Raw genomic sequence first — 27,889 nt, forward strand, 5'->3', positions numbered from 1 at the left:
CTTGTGAGCGCAGATTTCCCTTGATTTTATTTGGAGTAGGTGGGAACCATTTTGCATTTCAAGAGTCTTTGTTCTACCAGTAACGTGTGAACCCCTTATATTTCCAGTGACAGACGATGGGGCTTGTTTTGTGTAAGATAAGATTTTTATTGGTAACATTAGGGGGTACAGAACATTTTTTGATTGTTTTCAGTACAAGGCTGGGATCAAATTCTTGTGTTCTTCACTGAGCGCATACAGTCGGTACGGACAGTATTCAGACCCCTTTAAATCTTACTTTGTTTCATTGCAGCCATTTAGTAAACTAAAAAAAAAAAATATTTTTTTGTCATTAATGTACACCCCATCTTGACAGAAAAAAACAGAAATGTAAACATTTTTGCAAATTATTAAACAAGAAAAACTGAAATATCACATGGTCGTAAGTATTCAGACCCTTTGCGCAGTATTGAGTAGAAGCACCCTTTTGAGCTAGTACAGCCATGAGTCTTCTTGGGAATGATGCAACAAGTTTTTCACCCCTGGATTTGGGGATCCTCTGCCATTCTTTCTTGCAGATCCTCTTCAGTTCCGTCAGGTTGGATGGTGAACGTTGGTGGACAGCCATTTTCTAGTCTCTCCAGAGATGCTCAATTGGGTTTAGGTCAGGGCTCTGGCTGGACCAGTCACAAATGGTCACAGAGTTGTTCTGAATTTTAGATGTGTGATTAGGGTCATTGTCTTGTTGGAAGGTACACCTTCGGCCAAGTCTGAGGTCAAGAGCACTCTGGAATAGGTTTTTTTCCAGGATATGTCTGTACTTGGCTGCATTCATCTTTCCTTAAATTGCAACCAGTCGTCCTGTCCCTGCAGCAGAAAGAAAAACACGCCCACAGCATGATGCTGCCACCACCATGTTTCACTGTTGGAATTGTATTGGGCAGGTGATGAGCAGTGACTGGTTTTCTCCACACATACTGCTTAGAATTATCACCAAAAAGTTATATCTTCTTCTCATCAGACTAGAGAATCTTATTTCTCATAGTCTGGGAGTCCTTCATGTGTTTTTTTGCAAACTATCTGGGCTTTGATATGTCTTGCACTGAGGAGAGGCTTCAGTCAGGCCACTCTACCATAAAGGCCCAATGGAGAGCTGTAGTGATAGTTGACTTTGTGCAACATTCTCCCATCTCCCTACTGCATCTCTGGAGCTCAGGCACAGTGATTTTGGGGTTCTTTACCTCTCTCACCAAGGCTCTTCTCCCATGATTGCTCAGTTTAGCTGGACGGCCAGGTCACGGAAGAGTTCTGGTGGTCTCAAACTTCTTCCATTTAAGGATTATGGAGGCCACTGTGCTCTTAGGAACCTTGAGCACTGCAGAAATTCTTTTGTAACCTTGGCCAGATCTGTGCCTTGCCACAATTTTGTCTCTGATCTCCTTGGGCAGTACCTTTGACTTCAAGATTCTCATTTGGTCTGACATGCACTGTGAGGTTTTATATAGACAGGTGTGTGCCTTTCTAAATCAAGTCCTATCAGTTTAATTAAACACAGCTGGACTCCAATGAAGGAGTAGAACCGTCTCAAGGAGAATCACTAGGAAATGGACAACATGTGACTTAAATATGTGTCTGACCACCTATGACCATGTGATATTTCAGTTTTTCTGGTTTAAAAGATTAGCAAAAATTTCTACAAGATGGGGTGCAGAGTGTACATTAATGAAAAAAGAATTTACCACATGGCTGCAATAAAACAAAGAGTGAAGAATTTAAAGAAGTCTGAATACTTTTCGTACCCACTGTATGTCAGGGTTTCCGTGTAAATCCCACAAAAATATGATTCAGATGAAACCCCAGACAGAATTACTCACTATAATGAGGCAGATGGAGACACTTCTATATAGATATATTTTTTTCTTTGGCTCGGTTTACTGTGCAGTAAAAGTGATCAGACCAATTTATTCTTCATGTCAGTACAATTAAAGCAATACCAGATATGCTTTGCCATTTTTAAGCACTAAAGAAAATGTACAAAGAGTAAACAGCCAAAATCAAAATCACAAATCTTTACTGATATAAATAAAAGCAGATAAAAAGGGGACAGTCAGACAAAAGACAAAAATGAAAGACATGCCCTCAGAGGAGCAACATGTGTCTGGGTTCTCTTGACTTATTCATCAGGTTCTGCCCTGTAGTTCATTTTTAGCACAGTCGCATTGATGTTTTAGGCTGCTTTCACACTTATGTTGGTTTGCATCAGTCACAATCAGTTGTGTGACAGATACAACAGATGCCTTGCAGATAGTGGCACAACTGATGTGACTAATGCTGCAAAACAATGATTCGTTTTTTTGTTTTTATTTTACTGTTTTACTGGCGGATGGCTTTTCTGAGCGATCAGCTGATCATTCACAAAAGCCGGCTGCCGGCATTCAGCTGATCATTCACAAAAGCCGGCCACCGGGCGATCAGCTGATCGTTCACAATAGCCGGCTGCCGGGCATTCAGCTGATCGTTCACAATAGCCGGCCACCGGGCGATCAGCTGATCGTTCACAAAAGCCGGCCGATCAGCTGATCATTCACAATAGCCGGCTGCCGGGCATTCAGCTGATCGTTCACAAAAGCCGGCCACCGGGCGATCAGCTGATCGTTCACAAAGGCCGGCCGCCAGCTGATCGTTCTTGCTGCTGGAACTGAATTTACAGTCCATCATGGTTTTTTACTGTGTGCATGCTCACACAAAAAACGTTACAGTGTGCATTCTGCCACCTGACGGTCAGTCCGTAAACGACTGATCCGTCACACGGTGGATGCAACGCAGGGCCATCAGTCACAATCCGTTGCTAATAGAAGCCTATGGGGGAAAAAAAACTGATTCCTCCAAAATATTTTGCAGGATACCGTAATTCCTCAAGGCGACGGATTGTGACTGATCCAAAACAACGCATGTGTGAAAGCAGCCTTGTATAATACATTCTGTTGAATGATTCCTCGTTAGGGAATACTGGCACACACCACTCTACAGCATTGTTACAGGATGCAACTTTGCAGATAATGGCATGGTTGTATACCTATTTTTTCCCCAATGCGCTGCTTTGTCTCTCCTTTGTCGGGTCCATCTTTTCGCTTTGCCTTTTACTTATACAATTCTGATTTTAAACTATCATTTCATCTTTTCTATTCAATATTTTTTCTGGGAGTATTTTGCAATTTATATGTTATTTATTTACAGTTGGCAAGTCTCTGAGATTAGTCTTCTGACTTTCCTCTTTTTATCTGCTTTTATTTATATCAATAAAGATTTGTGATTTTGACTGTTTACTCTTTATGTTTGCAGGTTTTCTGAGGAGGGCCTTTAATAATGTAGCTAATTGTAGGTTTCTATTGGACACTAAAAACGAGATTTTACAATTGTTTTTGTATCGCCATATTCTAAAAGCTGTAACTTTTTAAACATTTTTGCTGAATTTACTATATTAGGGCTTGTTTTTTGCATGACGGTTTCACATCCTTATCTATACTTTTTGTTACATGACTTTTTGGTAGCTTTCTCTTCACTTTTTTTAATGTGTCGGACGATGAAAAAGCAACATTTTGGGGTGTTTGTAATTATTCTTTAGCGTGGTGTTCACTGTAGAAAAAAAAAAATGTGAAAGTTTTATAGTTTGAGCCGTACTGTATGCAGTGACACTAAGGCCCTGCGCGCATACTGCGTTTTTTGCCGCAGAATTGGTGCAGTTTTTGTTCATAAGCTTCATGCAGTCCTTCCCAGCCAAAGTCTATGAGAAATCCAAAATTCTGTGTGCACACTGTCTTTTTTTCCTTACAGGTTTTGCTGCAGACTTTCTGCAGCAAAAAGAAGTAGCATGTCACTTCTTAAATGCATTTTTTCTGTGTTTTTCCCTTATAAAACCTCAAAGACAATACCGCAGGCAAAAACGCGGTAAAACTGTATGCGTTTTTGGTGCGGATTTTCTGCAAGTAGGTGCGTTTTAGCTGGAGAAACAATTCCGCAGTGAGCGCACATAGCCTAAATAAAATGTATGTTCTTAACGCAAAAACTGCATTTTTAGTGGCGAAATAGGTTTCTGATTTGTGTACGCTTTTTGTGTGTTTGTTCACCTTTTTAAATATTTTGCCACTTTTTTATATTTTAACTTGGTCCCACTCTGGGACATATTTTTTTTTTACTTTGATCACTGGTCTCATGCACTATAGGACTCATGTCCTGAAGTGCTCGAGACCTGCTAGTGACTCACTAATTGTGCCCGTTAGACCCGGTTTATAGCAGGTATTTAAGGGGTTAATCAGCCTTCAACAGTTCCAAAATCAGTCAGGGCCGATGCCCGCTGGTGTCAGCTGTCATATACAGCTGACAAATGTGGAAATATTGCCCAGTAATTTTGACCAGTGGTAACCAAACTGTTACAGGTCACTGCCTATATAAAGCAGAACATCTGTGTATGGTAGCCCTTTGAATACAAAACCAAAGTTTTCACCCAATTTGAGTGAAATTTTGTACGGCCCATCTTTAAAGCGCACCAATCAGCAGGAATATCCTATATAAACTAAAGCAAGTGCTCTACTGGCACTATCATGCTGATTGTATACATACCTTTAGTTGTCCGATAGGATTTGAGGAAAAGATCGCAGCATGCTGCGATTGTCTGCGAGTCTCCTATCATTCGAACCCATACAAGTCTATGGGTGTGAGACAAACATCGGACTGCACTCGGATGACATCCAAGTGCAGTGCAATATATGTACAGGCTGACAATTGAAGAGATGCGGGGAATCCCTCACTCTCCTCCACAGCTGTGATTCGATCGTAGGATCGAATCACAGTCACATGACACGCTGCTCACGCTCTCGCATCAGATGCCATACGCCAGTGTGACCCCGGCCTACGATATAGACGAGCATAGGGCCTGTGATTGAAAGCAGTCAGCTGCCACTCAGTGTGGGGGCACGCGTGACTGAAACCAATCACATGCACCGGTTGGCAGGGAAAGCTGTGCCCATTCAACGTAAATTAATTTCTGCTCTGGAAGTGAATGTGCGACCTGGAAGCAGCTTACCACAATGACAGATCTTCGGTAAGTACAGCGCGCTTGCTCCTATACCCTTATACCTTCTACCAACACTTTTAATATCCTTTTTCTAATTCCCATAGACTTCTATGGGGACAGGACTCCGGAACCGGACTGGATTAAAAAAAAAAAAAAAAAGAAAAAAAAAAAAGGATAACAGGGCCTCGTTGGTCCCGGTTATCTGCGGTTTCGCTCATCTCTAGTGGGAAACCACCTTTTCTGCGGCCCCGGACAGATTCCCGTGGACAGCAGTGCTCAGGCAGCAGTGGCATATTGCTGCCTGCTGGCCCTTTAAATCCCCACATGTGCTACGAGTATGTACACGTAGCATTCACTACTGAATGCTGCATGCACATACACGGAAGGATTACGTCACATGAGGACATACAGAGTTAGCACGTGATGCGCTCCTGACCCATAGAAGAGGAGGTGCCTCCCCACTGTCCCTAGTGCTGTCTGTGCCCAACCCAGCCATGTCTGTGCCCCCCCCAGCGATGTATATACCCGCCAGTGATTTATATACCCCAGCTCCTCCTGTGATATATAAGCCCCCAACTACCCAAGTAATGTATAAGCCCCCAATGTCTCCTGTGATGAATAAGCCGCAATTGTCTCTTGTGATGTATAAGCCCCAAATTGTCCCCTGTGATGTATATGCCCCCAGCCTCTCCTATGATATATGTGCCTCCAGCGTTTCCAGTGATGTATATGCCCCCAATGTCTCTTGTGATGTATAAGCCCCAATAGTCTCCTGTCATGTACAAACCCAATTGTCTCCTGTGACATATAAGCACCAATTGCCTCCTGTGATGTATATTTCCCCAGCATCTCCTGTGATGTATATGCATTCAATCCCCCAGTGATGTATATACCCCCTCCTGTGATTTAAGCCCTTAACATCTCCTGTGATTTATAAGCCCCCAATTTCTCCAGTGATATGTAAGCCCCGAGCATCTCCTGTGAGGTATATGTCCCAACCCTTCCTGTGATGTAAAAGCCCCCAGCCTCTCCTGTGATATATGTCCCCCAGCATAGTTTTTGCCTTGGTTTTATGCAAATCCATGGAAATAAAACTCTGCCTTCACAGTCCCAGCAACGCCTATGAGATTTCTTAAGTCTCATGCGCGCGCGCGCACACACACACACACACACCTGAGTTTTTTTTCCTGACTGTTTTGTCAACCAACTTGGTTTCTGCTGTGCTTTTGAAGAATGAGCTGCGATTTTTTTGCCACCTTTTTTCCCAAGATCTTACCACAGTTTTACCGGGTTTTTTCACCTATAACAAATTAATATAACTTAGCTTTTATTTAAGCTCTTTAAAATTCAAAGATAAACATTATAAAATACACTTAGGATCACCCTGCAGGTAGCCAAGGTGCATGTTACCATGCCATGATAAACAACCCTTGGACCAACACCAATAGGGGAATACAGTTATGTGTAATGCAGATATCAATTACTGTTATACACAAAGCATTAAGAAGATGTTGAACAGGGGTTCCGTTATCCAAATGCCAAAAATTGGAGACCTATCTCCTCAAAGACAGTAAGATATAGACTATCCCCTTATACAGGGATCGCTTACACATAACAGCATATAAAACATAGAAAGATCTCACCCATTTGGAGAATCTTCAGACGTTTGGTACGGCAGTTCGTCTTTTGGAGGGGTCACAAAGGGGCCTGTGGTCCAGGCTGGATATAGCTCGCCCTAAACCCCCTTGTCTCCCGTCCTTACAAGGACGGTCCACATCTGAACCTGTGTCCTTGCAAAAAGTAGTCCCACATGCCTCCCGCCTCCCGACGCGTTTCGTCACTTTTTGTGACTCCTCAGGGGTCCAAGCATGAAAGATCATGTAGTGGGTCAAAGAGTGGTGTGTGACCTGCAGAGTCCAAACACCAAATGCTGCCAACCGCCAGCCCCCTAATTAGTCATCTATAAATATATAGTTAAGGGCCCGCACAGCCAATCCTAGCAACCTCCAATCAGGTGCAACTCATGAGTAATATATAGACTCACCATTTTGTTCATAATCATCGCCATGCCAACGGTTTTCCACGTGTCCCGGGCATTACGATGTTATCCAAACTCCATTATCCCCAAGCGTGCGCCGCACTTCCGGGTAGCGGTCACGAGAAGGAGGCCTGATCCGCATCACGTGGTGCACTCGGCACCACGTGGTCAGACATATGATCCGGCGCGTCACCATGTCCTTCAGTGCGGTCCTCCGATATCAGGCACGCCCACAGAAAGAGGCTAGATCCGCATCACGTGGTGCACTCGGCACCACGTGGTCAGGCATGTGATCCGGCACGTCACCATGTCCTTCAGTGTGGTCCTCCGACCTCAGGCACGCCCACAGGGCTCAGAATCAATAATCACGCACAAAGTACAAAATCCCTCAAAGTGTTTCATTGGGTTATAATGTCGTTGTTGTGCTCAATTATGTAAATGTGATTTTATATCAGGGAACCCCTCAACACATGGAGGAGACCCAGCAATGTCACGTGATGCAGACATCACCACGTGATCCTCCCTACCATCGTATCAACAACGGAGGGAATGCAGGCTATAAGCACGCCCCCTGCCCCTCTAAAAAGGGGGCCAATCGTGCCACATAGAGCATCATATATTGCACTGTGCATGTTAAAAACAATGCCATGTATCGACCAACAGTGGAAGGGAATACATGTAATAGGCAATTGTACTGCACATGTGACCAAAAAAATTACCTCTCAAAAGGGGACTGCTGCAGATGAAAGCACATGTTTTACGTGTTGTAGTGACTCATGGTTACAAAAGGAGTCTTACAAACATATGCAGCCTATATCCCTGATATATTTTTCACATACATCACTAATTTGTTTGTTTGGTTGTTATGATGTCACTTATACTTACTAATGCAGCTCAAATTACACAACAACAATTTTATTTCAGGGGATTACTTAAAGGTTATATCTTATCTTCACCCATTCCCCAAGGGGAGTGTATATTAATCATGAGTATAGTAGGAGTTAGTGTATTTTAACAATTTGACAGGGTGGCAAAAAAGGTTATTGTCTTTTGCCACACATATACAGAAGGGGGGCCATAGCACACCCCAAAACATGTCCAGTAATATTTAGACAGACTAGAAAATGGCACATGTTTGTAGATAGCAGTAGGAGTAAATTCATAGAGGGGTATGCGTCATCTTAAAGATATGATGGAGAGGGGGAGCCAGATTAAATATAGCAGCCATATTGTAGTTGTTCATTAAGACCCCTGGGTGAAACCGTATCCAACTTAAAGATCCACCTAGTTTCGCGCTGTAGGATCAGGCGATCCCAGTTTCCACCCCTGATTGGTGGTTCGACTTTATCGATGCCAATGAAGGAGATCACGGTTTTCCTTCCTCCATGTGTGTTATTCACATGGCGCGCCAAGGGGGTCTCTCTCTTATGTTCCATGTCACCCAAGTGGTCCCCAATTCGTCGTCTAAACTCTCTGATAGTCTTCCCAACATACTCCACTCCGCATTCGCAGGTGGCTTTATAGATAATCCCTCGAGAGCGACAGTTGATAAAGTGACGTATATCAAATTGTTCATGGGTGACATTAGATTCAAATTTCTTTGAGGTTTTGATAAATGGACAAGCTACACATCCTCCACATCTGTAACAACCTTTTACATTAGATTTCAGCCATGTTTCCAGCTGAGGTGTTTGAAAGTGGCTATGGACGAGTCTATCCTGGATGGACCGTCCTTTTTTGTACGTGACATGTGGATATGTGCCAATCTTATCCTCAAGATCTTTGTCCATCCGAAGGATGGACCAATGTCTATCCAGGATATTTCTTACCTGGTTTGATCCGTTAGAAAAGGTCGTAATGAATCTAGTTAGACCCTCATCACCCTTTGCAGGGGCTGCGACCAAGAGATCTGCTCTGTTCATTTTTTTTAGTGTCATTATAGGCCTTCTTTAAGACCCTATCAGGGTAGCCTCTTGCCAGGAACCTCCTTTTGAGGTCGTTGGCCTGGTTTTTAAAGGTACCCTCATCCGAGCAGTTTCTGCGCACTCTAAGATATTGCCCTTTAGGTATTCCCCTTTTAAGGGGAACAGGGTGATTACTTTCCCATCTTAGAATGGAATTAGTAGATGTCGGTTTTCTATATGTGCTCGTTCTGAGGGTACCCCCCTCCATTTTAGTGACAAGAACGTCCAGAAAGGGCAGGCTGGTGTGATTTGCCTCATAGGTGAAATGTAGTCCAATAGGGTTGCCATTCAAACTCCCCACAAAATCCCCAAGAGCACTCTCCGTGCCGCGCCAGACAATAAACACGTCGTCGATATATCGTGTCCAGAATTCAATTCTGTGTGTGTCACTTACTTCGTCCTCGCCGGTAAAGACCATCGTCTCCTCCCACCAGCCCAGGAGCAAGTTGGCATACGAGGGGGCACAAGGGCTCCCCATCGCGGTGCCCCTGCGCTGGTGGTAGAATCGGCCATCAAAGACGAAGTAATTTCTGGTTAGGCAGAAGTTAAGTGCTTTCAATATGAAGGCGTTGTGTTGAGCAAACTGGCAACCTCTAGTGGACAAAAAATATTCCACCGCCTGTAAACCCTTGTGTGGTATAGAGGAATACAAAGCCTCCACATCGATGCTCGCCAAAATGCAGTCATCGTCTATACATATCCCCTCGATCTTCCTGAGAAAATCCATGGAGTCCCTCGTATACGACTGTAGGGATACGACGAATGGACGCAGAATAATGTCTAGGTATTGTCCCAGATTTTGGCAAATACTATTAATTCCTGACACTATAGGCCTACCCTTTAATGGATCCAACCCTTTATGCACTTTCGGTAATCCATAAAAGGTAGCGACTACCGGATTTTGGGGCAGCAGGAATTCATGTTCTTTCTTATCAATAGACCTGAAGGCCAAGGCCTCATCCAACAAGTTTTTTAGTTCAGATAGGAAAGGCTTGGTCGGGTTTTCCTTAAGAATATCATATGCCTCTCTGTCTCCGAGAAGGCTCATGCACATATCACGGTACCTATCAGAGTCAAGGACCACCACATTGCCACCCTTGTCAGAGGGCTTAATGACAATGTGGTGGTCCTGCTCCAACCCACGCAGAGCCAACATCTCCTCCCTGGTACAATTGAATGACGCAAATGTATTCTGTTGCTTCAATTTTTTCAGATCCTCCGTTACCAGGTTAACAAAAACATCCACAGCAGAGATGTCGCCCTGCGGGGGTGGCATCTTAGTGCTTTTGCCCCTAAGGCTGGTAAAGGGACCTTCACCCCTATCATTGGGATTAACCTCAGTCAATGAGTCGAGCAATCTTACATCAGGCAACATGTCGGGAGGAATTCCCAACTCCTCACAGGTTTTATTATCCTGCCTACAAAAGTGCTTCCTCCATTTCAGCTTCCGCGCAAAGAGGTTAAGGTCCTTAACACTTTCAAATAGATTAAAGTCCGAAGTGGGGACGAAAGAGAGACCTTTTTTAAGAATTGATTCTTCCAACTCACTGAGGGGTCGTGAGGACAGGTTAAGGACCTGCATGCCTATTTTGGGAACTGGCCCCTCCCCTCCGTTCGGCTCCTCAGTGAGTACTCGCGATCTAAAAAATGAGGCCCTTGTGTGAATTGGTTACCTCTGCCCCTGTTGGTATAGGAGCCCTTTCCCCTTCGTCCTTGTCCCCCTCTGCCCCCCCTGGTGTCACTTTCAGCCTCTGTATCAGAGGAGGAGGGGTCTATGGGAGTCTCAGTTTGCAGGGTTTTGTTGTTAAGGAAAACGTACGCTCTGTTTTCCCTAAAGTCTTGTAGATCGCGGACAAATTGTTTGTGTTTCCTTTCTTTCACGTTATGTTGAAATCTCTCGATATCGTTTTGGAGTGTCAGTTCTTTTTTAGAGAAGTCAACCTCTCCAGAGAATTTTTTAGCTGAATCTATCAATTCTCTGAGGCTTTCGTTGAGGTGTGAGAGAGTATTTTTCTCCTCCTCCAGGAGAAGTCTCATAAACCTATGAGCACTCTCCGTGGCCTCTCTCTCCCACTTTTTGATGAATTCTGGACTTTTAGATCTATTCCCTGGGTTCAGAGTTATTCTAAGACCTCTAGGTACTATATTTTCTTTCAGATAATTTTCCAAAGTTTGTACCTCCCACCAAGAAATGACTTGGTCTTTATACAGTCTGGTTAGATCCTTAAATATCAAACCATAGGTGGGGGTATATTTTTTGGTTATAGTGACACGATCAGAAAAAACCTCTCTTGCTTCCTCCAACCAGCTATCCGTCTTTAGGCCATCAGACAAAAATCCTGCCATATTACAACAATATATATAAGAGAATAAAGCAAGAAATCACCAGTTGGTGTTTCTGGGGGACAATACTCACAACAGTTGGATATTTAGCACCAGTGAGGATAAATTACTAAAACTTAGCTTTTATTTAAGCTCTTTAAAATTCAAAGATAAACAAACATTATAAAATACACTTAGGATCACCCTGCAGGTAGCCAAGGTGCATGTTACCATGCCATGATAAACAACCCTTGGACCAACACCAATAGGGGAATACAGTTATGTGTAATGCAGATATCAATTACTGTTATACACAAAGCATTAAGAAGATGTTGAACAGGGGTTCCGTTATCCAAATGCCAAAAATTGGAGACCTATCTCCTCAAAGACAGTAAGATATAGACTATCCCCTTATACAGGGATCGCTTACACATAACAGCATATAAAACATAGAAAGATCTCACCCATTTGGAGAATCTTCAGACGTTTGGTACGGCAGTTCGTCTTTTGGAGGGGTCACAAAGGGGCCTGTGGTCCAGGCTGGATATAGCTCGCCCTAAACCCCCTTGTCTCCCGTCCTTACAAGGACGGTCCACATCTGAACCTGTGTCCTTGCAAAAAGTAGTCCCACATGCCTCCCGCCTCCCGACGCGTTTCGTCACTTTTTGTGACTCCTCAGGGGTCCAAGCATGAAAGATCATGTAGTGGGTCAAAGAGTGGTGTGTGACCTGCAGAGTCCAAACACCAAATGCTGCCAACCGCCAGCCCCCTAATTAGTCATCTATAAATATATAGTTAAGGGCCCGCACAGCCAATCCTAGCAACCTCCAATCAGGTGCAACTCATGAGTAATATATAGACTCACCATTTTGTTCATAATCATCGCCATGCCAACGGTTTTCCACGTGTCCCGGGCATTACGATGTTATCCAAACTCCATTATCCCCAAGCGTGCGCCGCACTTCCGGGTAGCGGTCACGAGAAGGAGGCCTGATCCGCATCACGTGGTGCACTCGGCACCACGTGGTCAGGCATGTGATCCGGCACGTCACCATGTCCTTCAGTGCGGTCCTCCGACCTCAGGCACGCCCACAGGGCTCAGAATCAATAATCACGCACAAAGTACAAAATCCCTCAAAGTGTTTCATTGGGTTATAATGTCGTTGTTGTGCTCAATTATGTAAATGTGATTTTATATCAGGGAACCCCTCAACACATGGAGGAGACCCAGCAATGTCACGTGATGCAGACATCACCACGTGATCCTCCCTACCATCGTATCAACAACGGAGGGAATGCAGGCTATAAGCACGCCCCCTGCCCCTCTAAAAAGGGGGCCAATCGTGCCACATAGAGCATCATATATTGCACTGTGCATGTTAAAAACAATGCCATGTATCGACCAACAGTGGAAGGGAATACATGTAATAGGCAATTGTACTGCACATGTGACCAAAAAAATTACCTCTCAAAAGGGGACTGCTGCAGATGAAAGCACATGTTTTACGTGTTGTAGTGACTCATGGTTACAAAAGGAGTCTTACAAACATATGCAGCCTATATCCCTGATATATTTTTCACATACATCACTAATTTGTTTGTTTGGTTGTTATGATGTCACTTATACTTACTAATGCAGCTCAAATTACACAACAACAATTTTATTTCAGGGGATTACTTAAAGGTTATATCTTATCTTCACCCATTCCCCAAGGGGAGTGTATATTAATCATGAGTATAGTAGGAGTTAGTGTATTTTAACAATTTGACAGGGTGGCAAAAAAGGTTATTGTCTTTTGCCACACATGTATTCCCTTCCACTGTTGGTCGATACATGGCATTGTTTTTAACATGCACAGTGCAATATATGATGCTCTATGTGGCACGATTGGCCCCCTTTTTAGAGGGGCAGGGGGCGTGCTTATAGCCTGCATTCCCTCTGTTGTTGATACGATGGTAGGGAGGATCACGTGGTGATGTCTGCATCACGTGACATTGCTGGGTCTCCTCCATGTGTTGAGGGGTTCCCTGATATAAAATCACATTTACATAATTGAGCACAACAACGACATTATAACCCAATGAAACACTTTGAGGGATTTTGTACTTTGTGCGTGATTATTGATTCTGAGCCCTGTGGGCGTGCCTGAGGTCGGAGGACCGCACTGAAGGACATGGTGACGTGCCGGATCACATGCCTGACCACGTGGTGCCGAGTGCACCACGTGATGCGGATCTAGCCTCTTTCTGTGGGCGTGCCTGATATCGGAGGACCGCACTGAAGGACATGGTGACGCGCCGGATCATATGTCTGACCACGTGGTGCCGAGTGCACCACGTGATGCGGATCAGGCCTCCTTCTCGTGACCGCTACCCGGAAGTGCGGCGCACGCTTGGGGATAATGGAGTTTGGATAACATCGTAATGCCCGGGACACGTGGAAAACCGTTGGCATGGCGATGATTATGAACAAAATGGTGAGTCTATATATTACTCATGAGTTGCACCTGATTGGAGGTTGCTAGGATTGGCTGTGCGGGCCCTTAACTATATATTTATAGATGACTAATTAGGGGGCTGGCGGTTGGCAGCATTTGGTGTTTGGACTCTGCAGGTCACACACCACTCTTTGACCCACTACATGATCTTTCATGCTTGGACCCCTGAGGAGTCACAAAAAGTGACGAAACGCGTCGGGAGGCGGGAGGCATGTGGGACTACTTTTTGCAAGGACACAGGTTCAGATGTGGACCGTCCTTGTAAGGACGGGAGACAAGGGGGTTTAGGGCGAGCTATATCAAGCCTGGACCACAGGCCCCTTTGTGACCCCTCCAAAAGACGAACTGCCGTACCAAACGTCTGAAGATTCTCCAAAAGGGTGAGATCTTTCTATGTTTTATATGCTGTTATGTGTAAGCGATCCCTGTATAAAGGGGATAGTCTATATCTTACTGTCTTTGAGGAGATAGGTCTCCAATTTTTGGCATTTGGATAACGGAACCCCTGTTCAACATCTTCTTAATGCTTTGTGTATAACAGTAATTGATATCTGCATTACACATAACTGTATTCCCCTATTGGTGTTGGTCCAAGGGTTGTTTATCATGGCATGGTAACATGCACCTTGGCTACCTGCAGGGTGATCCTAAGTGTATTTTATAATGTTTGTTTATCTTTGAATTTTAAAGAGCTTAAATAAAAGCTAAGTTTTAGTAATTTATCCTCACTGGTGCTAAATATCCAACTGTTGTGAGTATTGTCCCCCAGAAACACCAACTGGTGATTTCTTGCTTTATTCTCTCTATAACAAATTAATGAGGAAGTTCAAAATCGTGGAAAAAAAACAGGAATCCACTGCAAAATCACAGGAATTCCTAGGCAAAAGATGAAAATTTGCTGCAAAATAAAAATCCTGAGCAAAAACACCCTGTATGAATATAGCCTAAGAGTGAGTTTTTTGGTCAAACAGAGTAATTTTCAAGTTGATAATTTTGTGCGGTCCCTGAATGATGGTAGAAATTTGCAGATGGCCCTAGGCAGAGAAAAAGTTGTAGTGTGACACAGGAGAAATTGAATGAAAGGTTGAGAGGCCTGTTTTTTCCTATTACTTCTTGCGAAGAAAAAAAAAAAAATTGACACAAAGTTATTGGAAAAAAAATATTTTTTTTATATAACTGAATGTTTTATTAAGTTTTTAGGCGGGCTTTGCACGCTGCGACATCGGTAACAATGTGTTACCGATGCTGCAGCGATAGTCCCGCCCCCGTCGCACGTTCGATATATAGTGAAAGCTGCCGTAGCGATTATTATCGCTACGGCAGCTTTACACGCACATACCTGCCGTGCGACGTCCCTCTGGCCGGCGATCCGCCTCCTTCCTTAGGGGGCGGGTCGTGCGGCGTCACAGTGACGTCACACGGCAGGCGGCCAATTGAAGCGGAGGGGCGGAGATGAGCAGGATGTAAACATCCCGCCCACCTCCGTCCTTCTCATTGCAGCCGGCGGCAGGTAAGTTGGAGTTCCTCGCTCCTGCGGCTTCATACACAGCGATGTGTGCTGCCGCAGGAGCGAGGAACAACATCGCACCTGTCGCTGCACCGGCATTATGGAAATGTCGGAGGCTGCAGCGATGATACGATAACGACGCTTTTGCGCTCGTTCATCGTATCATCTAGGATTTACACACTACGACATCGCAAGTGACGCCGGATGTGCGTCACTTTCGATTTGACCCCACCGACATCGCACCTGCGATGTCGTAGTGTGCAAAGCCCGCCTTAGAACAGATACAGAAAACGTACATGGATGCATAGATATGTCTCACAAGCTTGTTAGCAATAACTGTAAACCAGAAATCAGTATACACATCCACTAATACACTGAAAACAGGGAATATGACAAGACGAACAATACAATACTAGACAGGGAAACATAAGGGAGGGGGGGATGGATTGGGGAGGGTGAGCATATCAGGCTTCAATCAAGACCGTACCTCTGTTATTCTTTGTTGGCCCAATAAGTGTCCCAAAGTGACCAAACACTCTCAAAAAGATCTACTGTGTTATTTGACAGGGCAGATAAATACTCCATCCTTCTCACATCTTGGATCCGAGATTGGAGATCTGTAAGTGAGGGTGGATGGGCCAACCTCCAGTTACGGGCAATTAGACATCTAGCTGCTGTGGTCATGTGTAATAGTAACCGCTTCACTCTTTTCCCCAGCTGAGCAAGTGGTATATTGAATAAATAGAATTTAGGATCCAGGGGAACCCGAAGGTTAGTTACTTTATAAATAAGAGATTGCACCAACCTCCAGAAACACTGGATATTGGGGCATACCCAGAATATGTGCGGTATGTCTCCTCCTGTGGCTCCACACCTCCAACAATTGTCAGGTATAGCTGGGTTTAGTTTATGTAGTAGTGATGGGGTGTGATACCAATACATGAGTAATTTATATTGATTTTCCTTATAAACATAGCATGAAGATGTCTTAGAGGCCGTATCCCAGATCCGCTTCCACATACACAAGGGAATGGTCTCACCAAGGAAATCTTCCCATTTCCTCATATATGTATGATTTGGCTTGTCTTCTGGGCATGGGGCCATTAAAATACGATATATATCGGAGATGAGGCCTTTAGTAGAGGCCCCAGCTCTGCATAATCTCTCAAAAAGTGTAGGGATAGAGACTTCTAAGGAGGTAAAAAGGGAGTGCATCAGGTGTCTAACTTGTAAATACCGATATTGGGAATTGCCTGGGAGATTAAATTTATCAGCTATGGTGGCGTATGGGAGAAGGACTCTGGAGTGTGCGTCTACTATGTTACTATGTCAGCAAAGCAAAAGAGTTTCCTGTCAAACCACGTTTTAGTCGCTGTACCCTGCATACCGTCTGGCATTCTGGGATTAAAAAGAAAAGAAGTCAAGGGAGAGTGTTCAGATTTAAGTGGAAACTTTTTGACACAACAGTCCCATATCCTCTTCGTGAAGGCTATAGGGCCCAGGGTATGTGGGTCAGGCTTATTAGGTGAGGTGCCCCAAAGGTAGGAGTTGGGGTGTATTGGGGCTAGCCATAACTTCTCTATTTCCATCCATCTAGAGAAGGCACTGCGATTAGACCATGCAGGGATGTGACGTAAGTGTACTGCCCAATAGTACTTAGTGATATCAGGGACCCCCAGGCCTCCTCTCAGTTTACTGTCAAATAATGTTGTTTTCTTGATTCTATGTCTCTTATGGGCCCAAACAAATTGAAGTATACTAAACTGAAGGAAAAAAAATATTTTTTTATGGCTTATGTATGAGGAGTCAAATTGCTCAGTAGATGGATTCATAAAGTGGCCTAATTTCTCAAAAGCCTTTCGTGGTTTTCTTAGATTTCTTTAGCATCTCAAGAGCTATATTGGTGCCTGTAAAAGTCCTAAAAAAGGGCAGTCAGAAAATTCGACTCCCTTATTTCTAAGGCATGTATTTAAGTTAAATAGAACACAAGGACCACATATGAAATATTTAAAAAAAAAAAAAAAAAGGCACAATCTGGTTCTAATTTCTATAAGATTTATAAGTGAATTTGACATCGATTAGAAGATGATTAGTTTTCTTATTTTCTAAATGGGCAAAATAGTGTGTTTTTTATTTTTTTCCCTATTATCTCTCTGTTCGGATGTGAGATTAAGCTTAAGATATTGGGTACGGTACTTGTAACAAAAAATGTAATGTGTAATTTTTTTTGTAGTAAAACTAATAAAAGTGAAAAAAAATTGCTGTCAAGCATCTGAACAAATTTCTTAATCCCATTTTGAATACTCAGAGGGTACAGTTTTTGAGAAAAGGTGACTTAACAGGATTTTCTTTATCAGCCCTTTAATACTGCTGGAAAACTGAATGGTTTTGTACAAAAACTTTAGCATTTTTCTTTAAATTTTAATTATACTCATAATTCAGAAGCAGATTGTAATCAGACTTTTAATTAGGCCAATAAAAGTCATGTTTTAAATAAAGCAAAAGCAATCTAACCTTTGCTACTTGACATCCAGCTGATCCAACAGCACCAGAGCAGCAGCTATAATGTGTCTCCCAACCTCCAGGAACTGAGAGAACAAGAAAGAGGAGAAAGTATTTAATGTCGCTATTACAGAAAGCTCACAAAGCATATTTTAGCATCAAGATACCATATATACTCGAGTATAAGCCGACCCGAGTATAAGCCAAGGCACCTAACTTTACGACAAAAACTGGGAAACTTATTGACTCGAGTATAAGTGGGAAATGCAACAGTTACTGGTAAATTTCACAAATAAAAATAGATACCAAAAAATGTGCCTCATCCTTGTCCCATGTAGTAATGTGCCCCATCATTGTCCCCTGTAGTAATGTGCCTATATTGTCCCCATCCTGTAGTAATGTGCCCATATTGTCCCCTGTAGAAATGTACCCATACTGTCTCCTGTAGTAATGTACCCACACTGTCCCCTGTAGTAATGTGCCCCTATTGTCCCCTGTAGTAATGTGCCCCTATTATCCCCTGTAGTAATATGCCCATATTGTCCCCTGTAGAAATGTACCCATACTGTCCCCTGTAGTAATGTACCCACACTGTCCCCTCTAGCAATGTGCCCCTATTGTCCCCTGTAGTAATGTGCCCCTATTATCCCCTGTAGTAATGTGCCAATGTTGCCCCCTGTAGTAATGTACACATATTGTCCCCTGTAGTATTGTGCAACATTCTTGTCCCCTGTAGTAATGTGCCCATATTGCCCCCTGTAGTAATGTACACATATTGTCCCCTGTAGTATTGTGCCACATTCTTGTCCCCTGTAGTAATGTGCCCATATGGTGGCCTTCCTGTAGTAATATGCCCCATAGTAATGTGCCCCATCATTGTGCCCTGTAGTAATGTGCCCATATTATTCCCTGTAGTAATATGCCCATACTGTCCCCTGTAGTAATGTGCCCACATTGTCCCCTGTAGTAATGTGCCCATATCGTCCCCTATAGTAATGTGCCCATATCGTCCCCTATAGTAATGTGCCCATATCGTCCCCTGTAGCAATATGCCCAGATTGTTTTCTTTAGTAATGAGCCCTCTAGTAATGTGCCTATTCTTTAGTAATGTTATCATAATGGTCCCTTTTTGACCCGTTATGCTGTTGTGTACACACACAAAAATTATTCTCACCTGTCTTCCGTTCCCTCGGAGTCCTCTTACCTTCTTTTGCTGACCGCAGGCATTTAGACACCTCGATGATCTCTGCTGGTGCAGGAGCCGTGGCCATCAGCGCTTCACTTCAGTTGAATGCTTTGCGGCACCGCAAATCATTCAAGTGAAATAAATAAAACGCCTACGTCTGCGGCGGCCCTGTGCTCCGGCCTAGATCATGGAGGGGGTCTATGTGCCTGCAGTTCGCAAGAAACAGGCAAGATAACGCGGCTGCGGAGGACAGGTGAGAATAGTTTTTTGTGGGACCCTCACTCGAGCATAAGCTGAGGGGGCGTTTTCAGCATAAGGAAATGGGTTGAAAAACTCAGCTTATACTTGACTATATACAGTAATTAACTAGTTGTCTGATGCAACCAACAGGTAAAATTAAAAAAAAAAAATCAGTCTTGTTTTATTTCCTAAATCTAACTTTTTATTACTGCGCAACATACACACACTTATTCAATTTCATTAGCAACTGCTCTTTAAAAGTTATTAGTGCCCTTCCCCATGTGATACAGCACCTCTCTGCCTGCGGAGTCGACCCCAATGATGAATGCACTCCTCTTTGCGCACACACTTTCCTTTAGGAGTCACAAGGTATTCTGCTCCACAGCGACAGCATACTTTACAAGCAGCTATAATTAGAAAAGAGAAATGGTAAATATAATTGTGTGTTATATTGAAGAGGTTGGCCACCTTTTGGACAACCTTTTCTTAATTATTATATATCCCCGTTAAAAATGATAACAGCCTATGCTAACCTCCTGTGCTTGTACCGTTCTAGCGATGTCGGCGCCTCCTCTCCCAGGACTCGTGTGACGTTATGTCACGTGAGTCTTCCAGACAATCAGCAACTGCTTCATTTTCCCTTCCTTCGGATAAAACAGACATCTGGGGAAGTCAGAGCAGTAGCAGCTCTCACCTTCTGGGTAAGAGTGAGAAGCAGCCACTGATTGCCACCTCACGCAAACCCAATAGCCAATGTTGCACACGCCCTGGGAGACAAGGTGCAGACACTGAGCGGTGATTGGGAATGGGTTGTAAACGACATCCCCTTTAATAGTTTAAATATACACTAGGATTTGTATCTGAGAATATCCACTATGGTGTCTTTACATGGAACATCAATTTTGGAACTTTAATACTTACTGTCCAAGTTCTTGTTTTCATCTCCAATTAAAAGCCTTTCAGACGTCTCAGGGAGCACCAATGGGTAGCTATTCTCTATGAGTTGTTCAGGCGTCAGGGCATATCTTTTGAGTTTGTTGTATAACAAGGCCTCTAAAAAAAATAAATAAATAAAAAATTTAATTTAATTTGTGCATAAGAGTACTAGAATGTGAAAAATAAACTCACAACATATCTGCGTACAAATACGATTGGTCAGAATAACTACTGCTATAGGAGGTAATGACACCTTTTAGTGTGTGCTAATTATCAAATACAATGAAAATTAATGGTCACCACAGTGCTGCGTATACAGACAATATTAGTTTGGGAAGGTATGAAAATGGTTAAAACAAAAATATTACTGACTAAATATAAACCCCATCAAGTATACCAAAGAAAGATAAAAGCACGCAAGTGTGCTCAAAAATGACATAAGGAGAAATCCGGAAACCCACGTGCGTACTATATACAGTTAGGAAAATAAGTATTTGATACACTGCCAATTTTGCAATTTTCCTCCCTTACAAAGAATGGAGAGGTCTGTAATTTTTATTGTCTGTACACTTCAGCTGTGACCGGCAGAATCATCCCACCCAAAGATCCAGGAAAATCACAATGTATCATTTTTAAATAGTTAATTTGTATTTTATTGCATGAAATAAGTATTTGATACAAAAGAAAAACAGAACTTAATATTTGGTACAGAAACCTTTGTAATTAGAGGTCAGACGTTTCCTATAGTTCTTGACTAAGTTTGCACACACTGCAGCAGGGATTTTGGCCCAATCCTCCATACAGATCTCCAGATCATTGAGGTTTTGAGGCTGTCACCGGCCAACATTGAGTTTCATTTCTCTCTAAAGATTTTCTATTGGGTTCAGATCTGAAGACTGGCTAGGCCACTCCAGGACCTTGAAATGTTTCTTACGGACCCACTCCTTAGTTGCCTTAGCTGTGTGTTTTGGGTCACTGTCATGCTGGAAGACCCAGCCAAGACCCATTTTCAATGCACTTACTGAGAAGAGGTTGTTGACCAAAATCTTGCGATACATGACCCCATCCATCCTCCCTTCAATACGGTGCAGTCATCCTGTACACATTTGCAGAAAAACACCCCCAAAGTATGATGTTTCCACCCCATACTTCATGGTTGGGACGGTGTTCTTGGGGTTGTACTTATCCTTCTTCCTACAAACACAGCGGGTTTAGTTGATACCAAAAAGTTCTATTTTGGTCTCATCTGACCACATGCCTCCTCTGGATCCTCCAGATTGTTATTGGCGAACTTCAAACAGGCCTGGACATGTACTAGCGTGTGCAGGGGGACCTTGCATGTCCAGCAGGATTTTAATCTATGACGGTGTAGTGAATTACTAACAGTAATCTTTGAGACTGTGGTCCCAGCTCTCTTCAGGTCATTGACCAGGTCCTCCCGTGTGGTTCTGGGCGATTCCTGACCTTTCTCAGAATCGTCCTTATCCCACAACATGTCCCAGAACGAGTAAGATTGAGATCTTGTCTTTTTTCCATTTTCTAATTGCACCAACAGTTGCTGCCTTGTCACCAAGCTGCTTGCCTATTGTCCTGTAGCCCATCCCAGCTTGTGCAGTTCTTCAATTTTGTCCCTGGTGTACTTAGATAGCATTTTGGTCTTGGCCATGGTGGAAAGATTGGTGTGTGATTGATTGAGTGTGTGGACAGGTGTCTTTTATACAGGTAACAGGTCTAAATAGGTGCAATTAATTGAAGTAATGAATGCAGAGTAGGAGGGCTTCTTAAAGAAAAAATAACAGGTCTGTGAGTGTCAGAATTCTTGCTGGTTGGTAGGTGATCAAATATTTATTTCATTAAATAAAATGAAAAAATTAAATATTTAAAAATCATACAGTGTGATTTTCTGGATTCTCTTTGGGGGGGGGGAATTCTGTCTGTCACAGTTGAAATGTACCTACGATAATAATTACAAACTTCGCCATTCTTTGTGGGTGGGAAAACTTGCAAAATTGTCAGTGTAGTAAATACTTATTTTCCCTACTGTATGCTAAATGTGAGAAGTATGTATTCGCCATACATGAACTTCCTTTTTTGGGGTAAATCATTTCGGTGGCAGGTTCTCTAATGGACCCCACTAAATTACAGGCTATATTGAAATGAAATCGTACTGGAAACCTGAAGGCTCTGCTATGCTTTTTAGGTTGCGCAAATTATTACAGAAAATTTATTAAGGACTTCTCTGCCACAGAAAGACCTCAGTGACATGATTAAAATAAAAGGTAAGGACTTCTCGAGATGGTCTGAGGGTGCTTTGAGTACGTTTCGCCATCTTAAAAAATACTTTTCGTCAGTATCTGTATTGATACAGCCTGATTTATCTCAGCCTTCTAAGATACTTTGGTGAGCAGAACCTAATTACGATACTGGGAATAGGGAATTACTCGTGGTCAAATTAGCATTTGAGGAATGGCAATACCTTTTGGAGGGAGCTATCCATCCTGTTAGGGTGCATGACCACAATCAGTGTTTTGGATGCAGCGTATTTCACTGCGTCCAAAACGTTATGTTGTACAGTACAAGCACAGTAGATGGGATTTCTAGAAATCCCATGCCCACTGTGCGTGTATGGCCCGCTGCGAAAACTGACTTGCGGTGCAGCTTTCCAAGCCGCAAGAATGTACCGTAGGGAGAACACAAACGACAGACCGCAGTGCCCCGAACCCTGTTTGTGGGTATGGGCAGCTACGGTCTCCTGCGGAGAAGAATCGCGGCCGCACAGATCAGGACCCGCCGCATCCAGGATGCAGCGAATCCTGATCGTTGACACGTACCCTTACAGTAATTATCAGCCATAAGAATCTTCTCTATCTTGAGTCTGCAAAGTGTCTTACACAGAGACAAGCTCGATGGTCATTGTTTTTCAATAGGTTTATTGAACCTGATTTTGAATCTGAGATAGCAGAGGCTCAATGTGATGCGCTGTCTGGGGTTACGGTGAACAAGTAGTTTGTCCCTCTGAAACTTTAACTTAGGGTCTTGGAGGAACAGGATGAATCTGTTCTTGCTGGTTATCCTGGGATTAAAAGGAACTGAATCTCATATTGCGTCGCTTTTGGTGGCCCAAAATTCAGAGGGATGAGGTAGCCTATGCCTGTGCCATCTATGCATGCTCTAAGGCACTCATCCTTCTGGAAAACCAGCCTGTGGCCGCCATCGATAGGAGACTGATTTGTTCTATATATATAGCAATGCCGATGCACTGCTCTGTATAGAACAAGTGAACATACTATTGCAGGTTCAAATTCCCTAATGGAACTATTAAATGAAGTGGGAAAAAATGAATAAAAAAAAAATGTACCCACCTTTTCCACATTAAAAATTAAAAAAAAAAATATAAATAATAAAATTCTAAATTATATATAACTGCGCAATAAGGAAAAGAAAATTAAAAATGCTAGTATTAGTTTTTTGGCGCCTGTAGAAACAGGAATATACATGTGATCAAAATGTACAGTGGGTACGGAAAGTATTCAGACCCCTTTAAATTTTTCCCCCTGTTTCATTGCAGCCATTTGGTAAATTCAAAAAAGTTTATTTTTTTTCTCATTACTGTACGCCCTGCACCCCATCTTGACAGAAATAAAAAACAAGAAATGTAGAAATTTTTGCAAATTTATTAAACAAGAAAAACTGAAATATCTTATGGTCATAAGTATTCAGACTCTTTGCCTAGACACATATTTAAGTCACATGTTGTCCATTTCCTTGTGATCATCCTTGAGATGGTTCTACTCCTTCATTGAAGTCCAGCTCTGTTTAATTAAACTGGTAGGACTTGACTAAGATGTCACAGCTCACAGTGCATGTCAGACCAAATGAGAATCATGAGGTCAAAGGAACTTCCCTCTAAGCTCAGAGACAGAATTGTGGCAAGGAACAGATCTGGCCAAGATTACAAAAGAATTTCTGCAGTACTCAGCGTTTCTAAGAGCACAGTGGCCTCCATAATCCACCAGGACTCCCGATTAAGCAAAATTCTACCAAGATCACCATCCTGTACCGGTAATTTAACTTTCTCAATTCCTTGAATGTTACACATACTAGTGTCTCCCCCATGTACAGTGGAAAAATGTTTGGTAATAGCCGAACATTTCACTAAGTTTTTTAACCGCATCGGATAAATATGCCTGCGGATTCTGACTTTCAGTGTTCCTGACGTGCAGGCCACATATTGTAGGCTGCATGTCATGTAAGTCACAAGATAAATCAAGCCTTGCATATTTCAATTAAATGTAATTTTTTATTTAAAATCTCTCCCCTGCGGATGTTGGGACAAAAAAAAAAAAAAAAAAAAAAAAAAAAAATCGGCCCTAACAGCATGATCACAGCAAATACATCTGCTGTGACCACACTTATAAAACCCAATAGTCTACAACCAATTATCCACATTATTCCTATCCCCATATAAAAAGAGACTAGGGGATAACAGTCTGTAACGTTGGTGATCTAGTGGCCACGAATCTTATTGACTCAGATATATTTTTAAGATTCACATCCTGATAAAGGATTGGTAGAAATTTCGAAATTATTCTCTTAATTCTATCAAACTGAGGACTAAATTGTGTAACAAATGTGACCTTTTTGTTGTTTATCAGATTTACTATCCCGACCACATTTTATATCCTTCAGCATATCCTCTCTCTCTCTCAATTCCTAGCTCGATTAATCATCCAAGATGAATACTTTCTGGCTCTCAACCTCTCTGACACAAAATCCATTTCAACTGCCAGCCTCTCTACCTCAGTAGTGTTCCTTTTAATCCTCATTATCTCACAAACAGGAATATTTTTAACCATATGTTTCGCATGACAAGAAGTGGCTAACAACGTGGAACTAGTGGCCAATACTTTCCTAAATTTGGAAAGGATAGTAAATTTGATAAACAAAAAGAGGTCACATTTGTTACACAATTTAATCCTCAGTTTGATAGAATTAAGGGAATAATTTCTAAAATTTCTACCAATGGGGGAGACAATATGTGTAAAATTCAAGAAATTTGAGAAAGTTAAATTACCGGTACGGGGAGGTGATCTTGGTAGAATTTTGCTTAAATCGGGAGTCCTGGTGGATTTACCTCTTACAAAGCAGAACACCGCAGGGACTAAATAAAAGGCATGATATTATACTACATTATGATTAGAACAGTCATGGATAGAGAAAACTTTTTCAAAAATAAAATTTTTCTTTTGAATGTATTTAAATATAAATTTGTATTGTTATTTTTACATCTGAATTTCCATATTTTTCGTTTTATAAGACACTCCGGATTATAAGACGCACCCCAAATTTAGAGTTAAAAGAAAAGGTAAATAAAAATAAAAATGGGGTCCGTCTTATACTCCGGTGTTGTCTTACTGGAGGAGTGCGGTGGTAAAGTGGGGTCACAGGAGGCAGAAGCTGGACTAGCAGCAGCGGGTCAGTGGTGTCAGCGGCAGTGGCAGGTCAGTGGAATAAGTGGCGGTCAGTAACAGCGGCGGGTCAGTGGAGGAGTAGGCTGGTGCGGTGAGGGCTCCAGTCTGTCCCCATTCCCGGTTCAAATGATGGCGCCCGGAACGGCGCAGATGGAGCTCTCATCCAAGAGCTCCATCTGCGCCATCATTTGAAACTGGGACTGAGGACAGACTGGGACATTCACCTCACAGCCACTGCAGTCCGCACAGCTGCCTGTCCGCACAGAGTGGAAGCAAGCAGGCCGCTCACCCACACAGAGAGGCAGCCGGGACAGAGAGGCAGCCAGTCACGACAGGCACCCGGCCGCCTGCACACAGAGCTGCACAGACAGTCCTCCACCCGGTAAGCTATATTCAGATTTTAAGACGCACCCCTAATTTTCCTCCCAAATATTTGGGAGGAGAAGTATGTCTTATAATTGGAAAATACGGTAACTTTATATAAGTGAATGTTCTAGGGCCTGTGGTCTGAGGTTTTTCTGTGATTGGTGGTTGATAGACATGTGACGAGTCATTCTTGCTGTTCTGCTGCCCAAATGACAGAGGGAAACAATAGAATTGGAGGTCATAAGTGTGTAGTGTGTGTGTTGTGGGGGAGGGGATCAGTAAAGAACTCTCTAAACGAAAGAAAGAAAAAAAAAAGATAATATTTAACATGAGATGGCAATAGGATAATACGGTAACCGGCTGAAACAATTTTGTAACCATTTAATTAATTTTTGTTTTATCGGTTTTAATCATTGGGAAAAAAAAAAAAAAAGGAGGAGGAAATTAAATCTTTTTGGTAGACAATTACAAATAAACTCTGTGTTTTCTGACAATGTAGTTTTCTGACTCATGAGCTTTAGGATACCCCATAAATTTCTGGGATCCAACCAGTTTTGAACATGTGACCGTATTTGTGCTGATGTTAAAAGGAAACAGTCATTAGATTCATGTTGACCAAACCAGGGGTAGCAAGAATTGGAGCCTGACTGACTGCAGCAGATAGGTTGTACTCTGAAACTCTGCTGTATTTTAAAGAAAACAAACTTAAAAAGTTAACCCCCATCACCCTTCTGAGAGATCCATTCCACTAGACCAGGGGTCTCAAACTTGGCTGGGTACATGGGCTGCACATATAAAAAAATAATTTGGGGGCCGCATTCTTTTCAGGACAAAGTGACATTTTTATTGGTGCCATATTTTTTTTTTTCTATAGACCTTTGGATCACGTTTCTGAACATTTTTTGCTCATTTAAATAGTGCACTATTAAAATTTTATATTTATATATATTTTTTTGTTTTGATGGTAAAAAAGTCTTGCTTTATTTGTATTTTTTTTTTTTTACATCTTATCCCCTTTTTGTAAGTAATATAGCTTTTCAATTAGCACCATATAGTATTTTTAGCCAACATCTTGTAGTAATGTATCCATCCTGGTCCTCATCTTTTAGTAATGTCCCCAATCCTGTTCTCCTTCTTGTAGTAATGTGCCCATCCCGTAGTATTGTGCCCATCCTTGTCCCCATCCTGTAGTATTATGCCCATCCTTGTCCCCAACCCATAGTAATGTGCCCATCCTTGTCTATCATGTAATATGCCTATCCTTGTCCCTTTCTTGTAGTAACATGCCTATCCTGTAGTAATGTGCCCATCCTTATCCCCATCATGTAGTAATATGCCTATCCTTGTTCCCTTCTTGTAGTAATCTGCTCATCCTGTAGTAATGTGGCAGTCCTTCTCTCCATCCTGACATAATATGCCCATCCTATTTATACATTTTGGGTTCATCAGGAGAGAGGGAAAAGAGGCACAAATTGCCATCACTATAATAATAATAATCTTTATTTCTATAGCGCCAACATATTCCGCAGCGCTTTACAAATCAGGATCATCATATACAAACAAGTAACAGCTATAGAAATACAATATTTAGAGGAAAAAAAAGAAAAAACACAACCCTGCTCGTGAGAGCTTACAATCTACAATGAGATGGGGGGGGGGGGGGGGAGGCATGGTTCAAGTGTTTATGTACAATGACAATCCAGCCATCTCACGGAAATGGGGGATAGATAGTGGTTTCCTGGACCAGTGGGCCAGAGCCTTGAGATGTATTTGGGTGCCATGGAGTTTTATGTGGAGTTATGTTGC

At 42.5% G+C, this 27,889-nt stretch overlaps 1 protein-coding gene across 2 annotated transcripts in view; it reads right to left on the reverse strand.

Moving 5' to 3' along the window:
• The window catches only part of REXO1 (RNA exonuclease 1 homolog), a 203,595-nt gene that overhangs the window by 57,833 nt on the left and 117,873 nt on the right, over positions 1-27,889 (reverse strand). For both annotated transcript variants that reach the window (XM_075352558.1, XM_075352557.1), the window contains exons 9-11: positions 20,232-20,363; positions 19,604-19,717; positions 17,897-17,970 (exon numbers count right to left, since the gene is read on the reverse strand). In XM_075352558.1, coding sequence (XP_075208673.1) covers positions 17,897-17,970; positions 19,604-19,717; positions 20,232-20,363 — 320 coding nt within the window. The remainder of the gene's footprint in view (positions 1-17,896; positions 17,971-19,603; positions 19,718-20,231; positions 20,364-27,889) is intronic.

This window comes from Anomaloglossus baeobatrachus, chromosome 1 (genome assembly GCF_048569485.1).
Source record: "Anomaloglossus baeobatrachus isolate aAnoBae1 chromosome 1, aAnoBae1.hap1, whole genome shotgun sequence".
In the NCBI taxonomy this organism is placed as follows: domain Eukaryota; kingdom Metazoa; phylum Chordata; class Amphibia; order Anura; family Aromobatidae; genus Anomaloglossus; species Anomaloglossus baeobatrachus.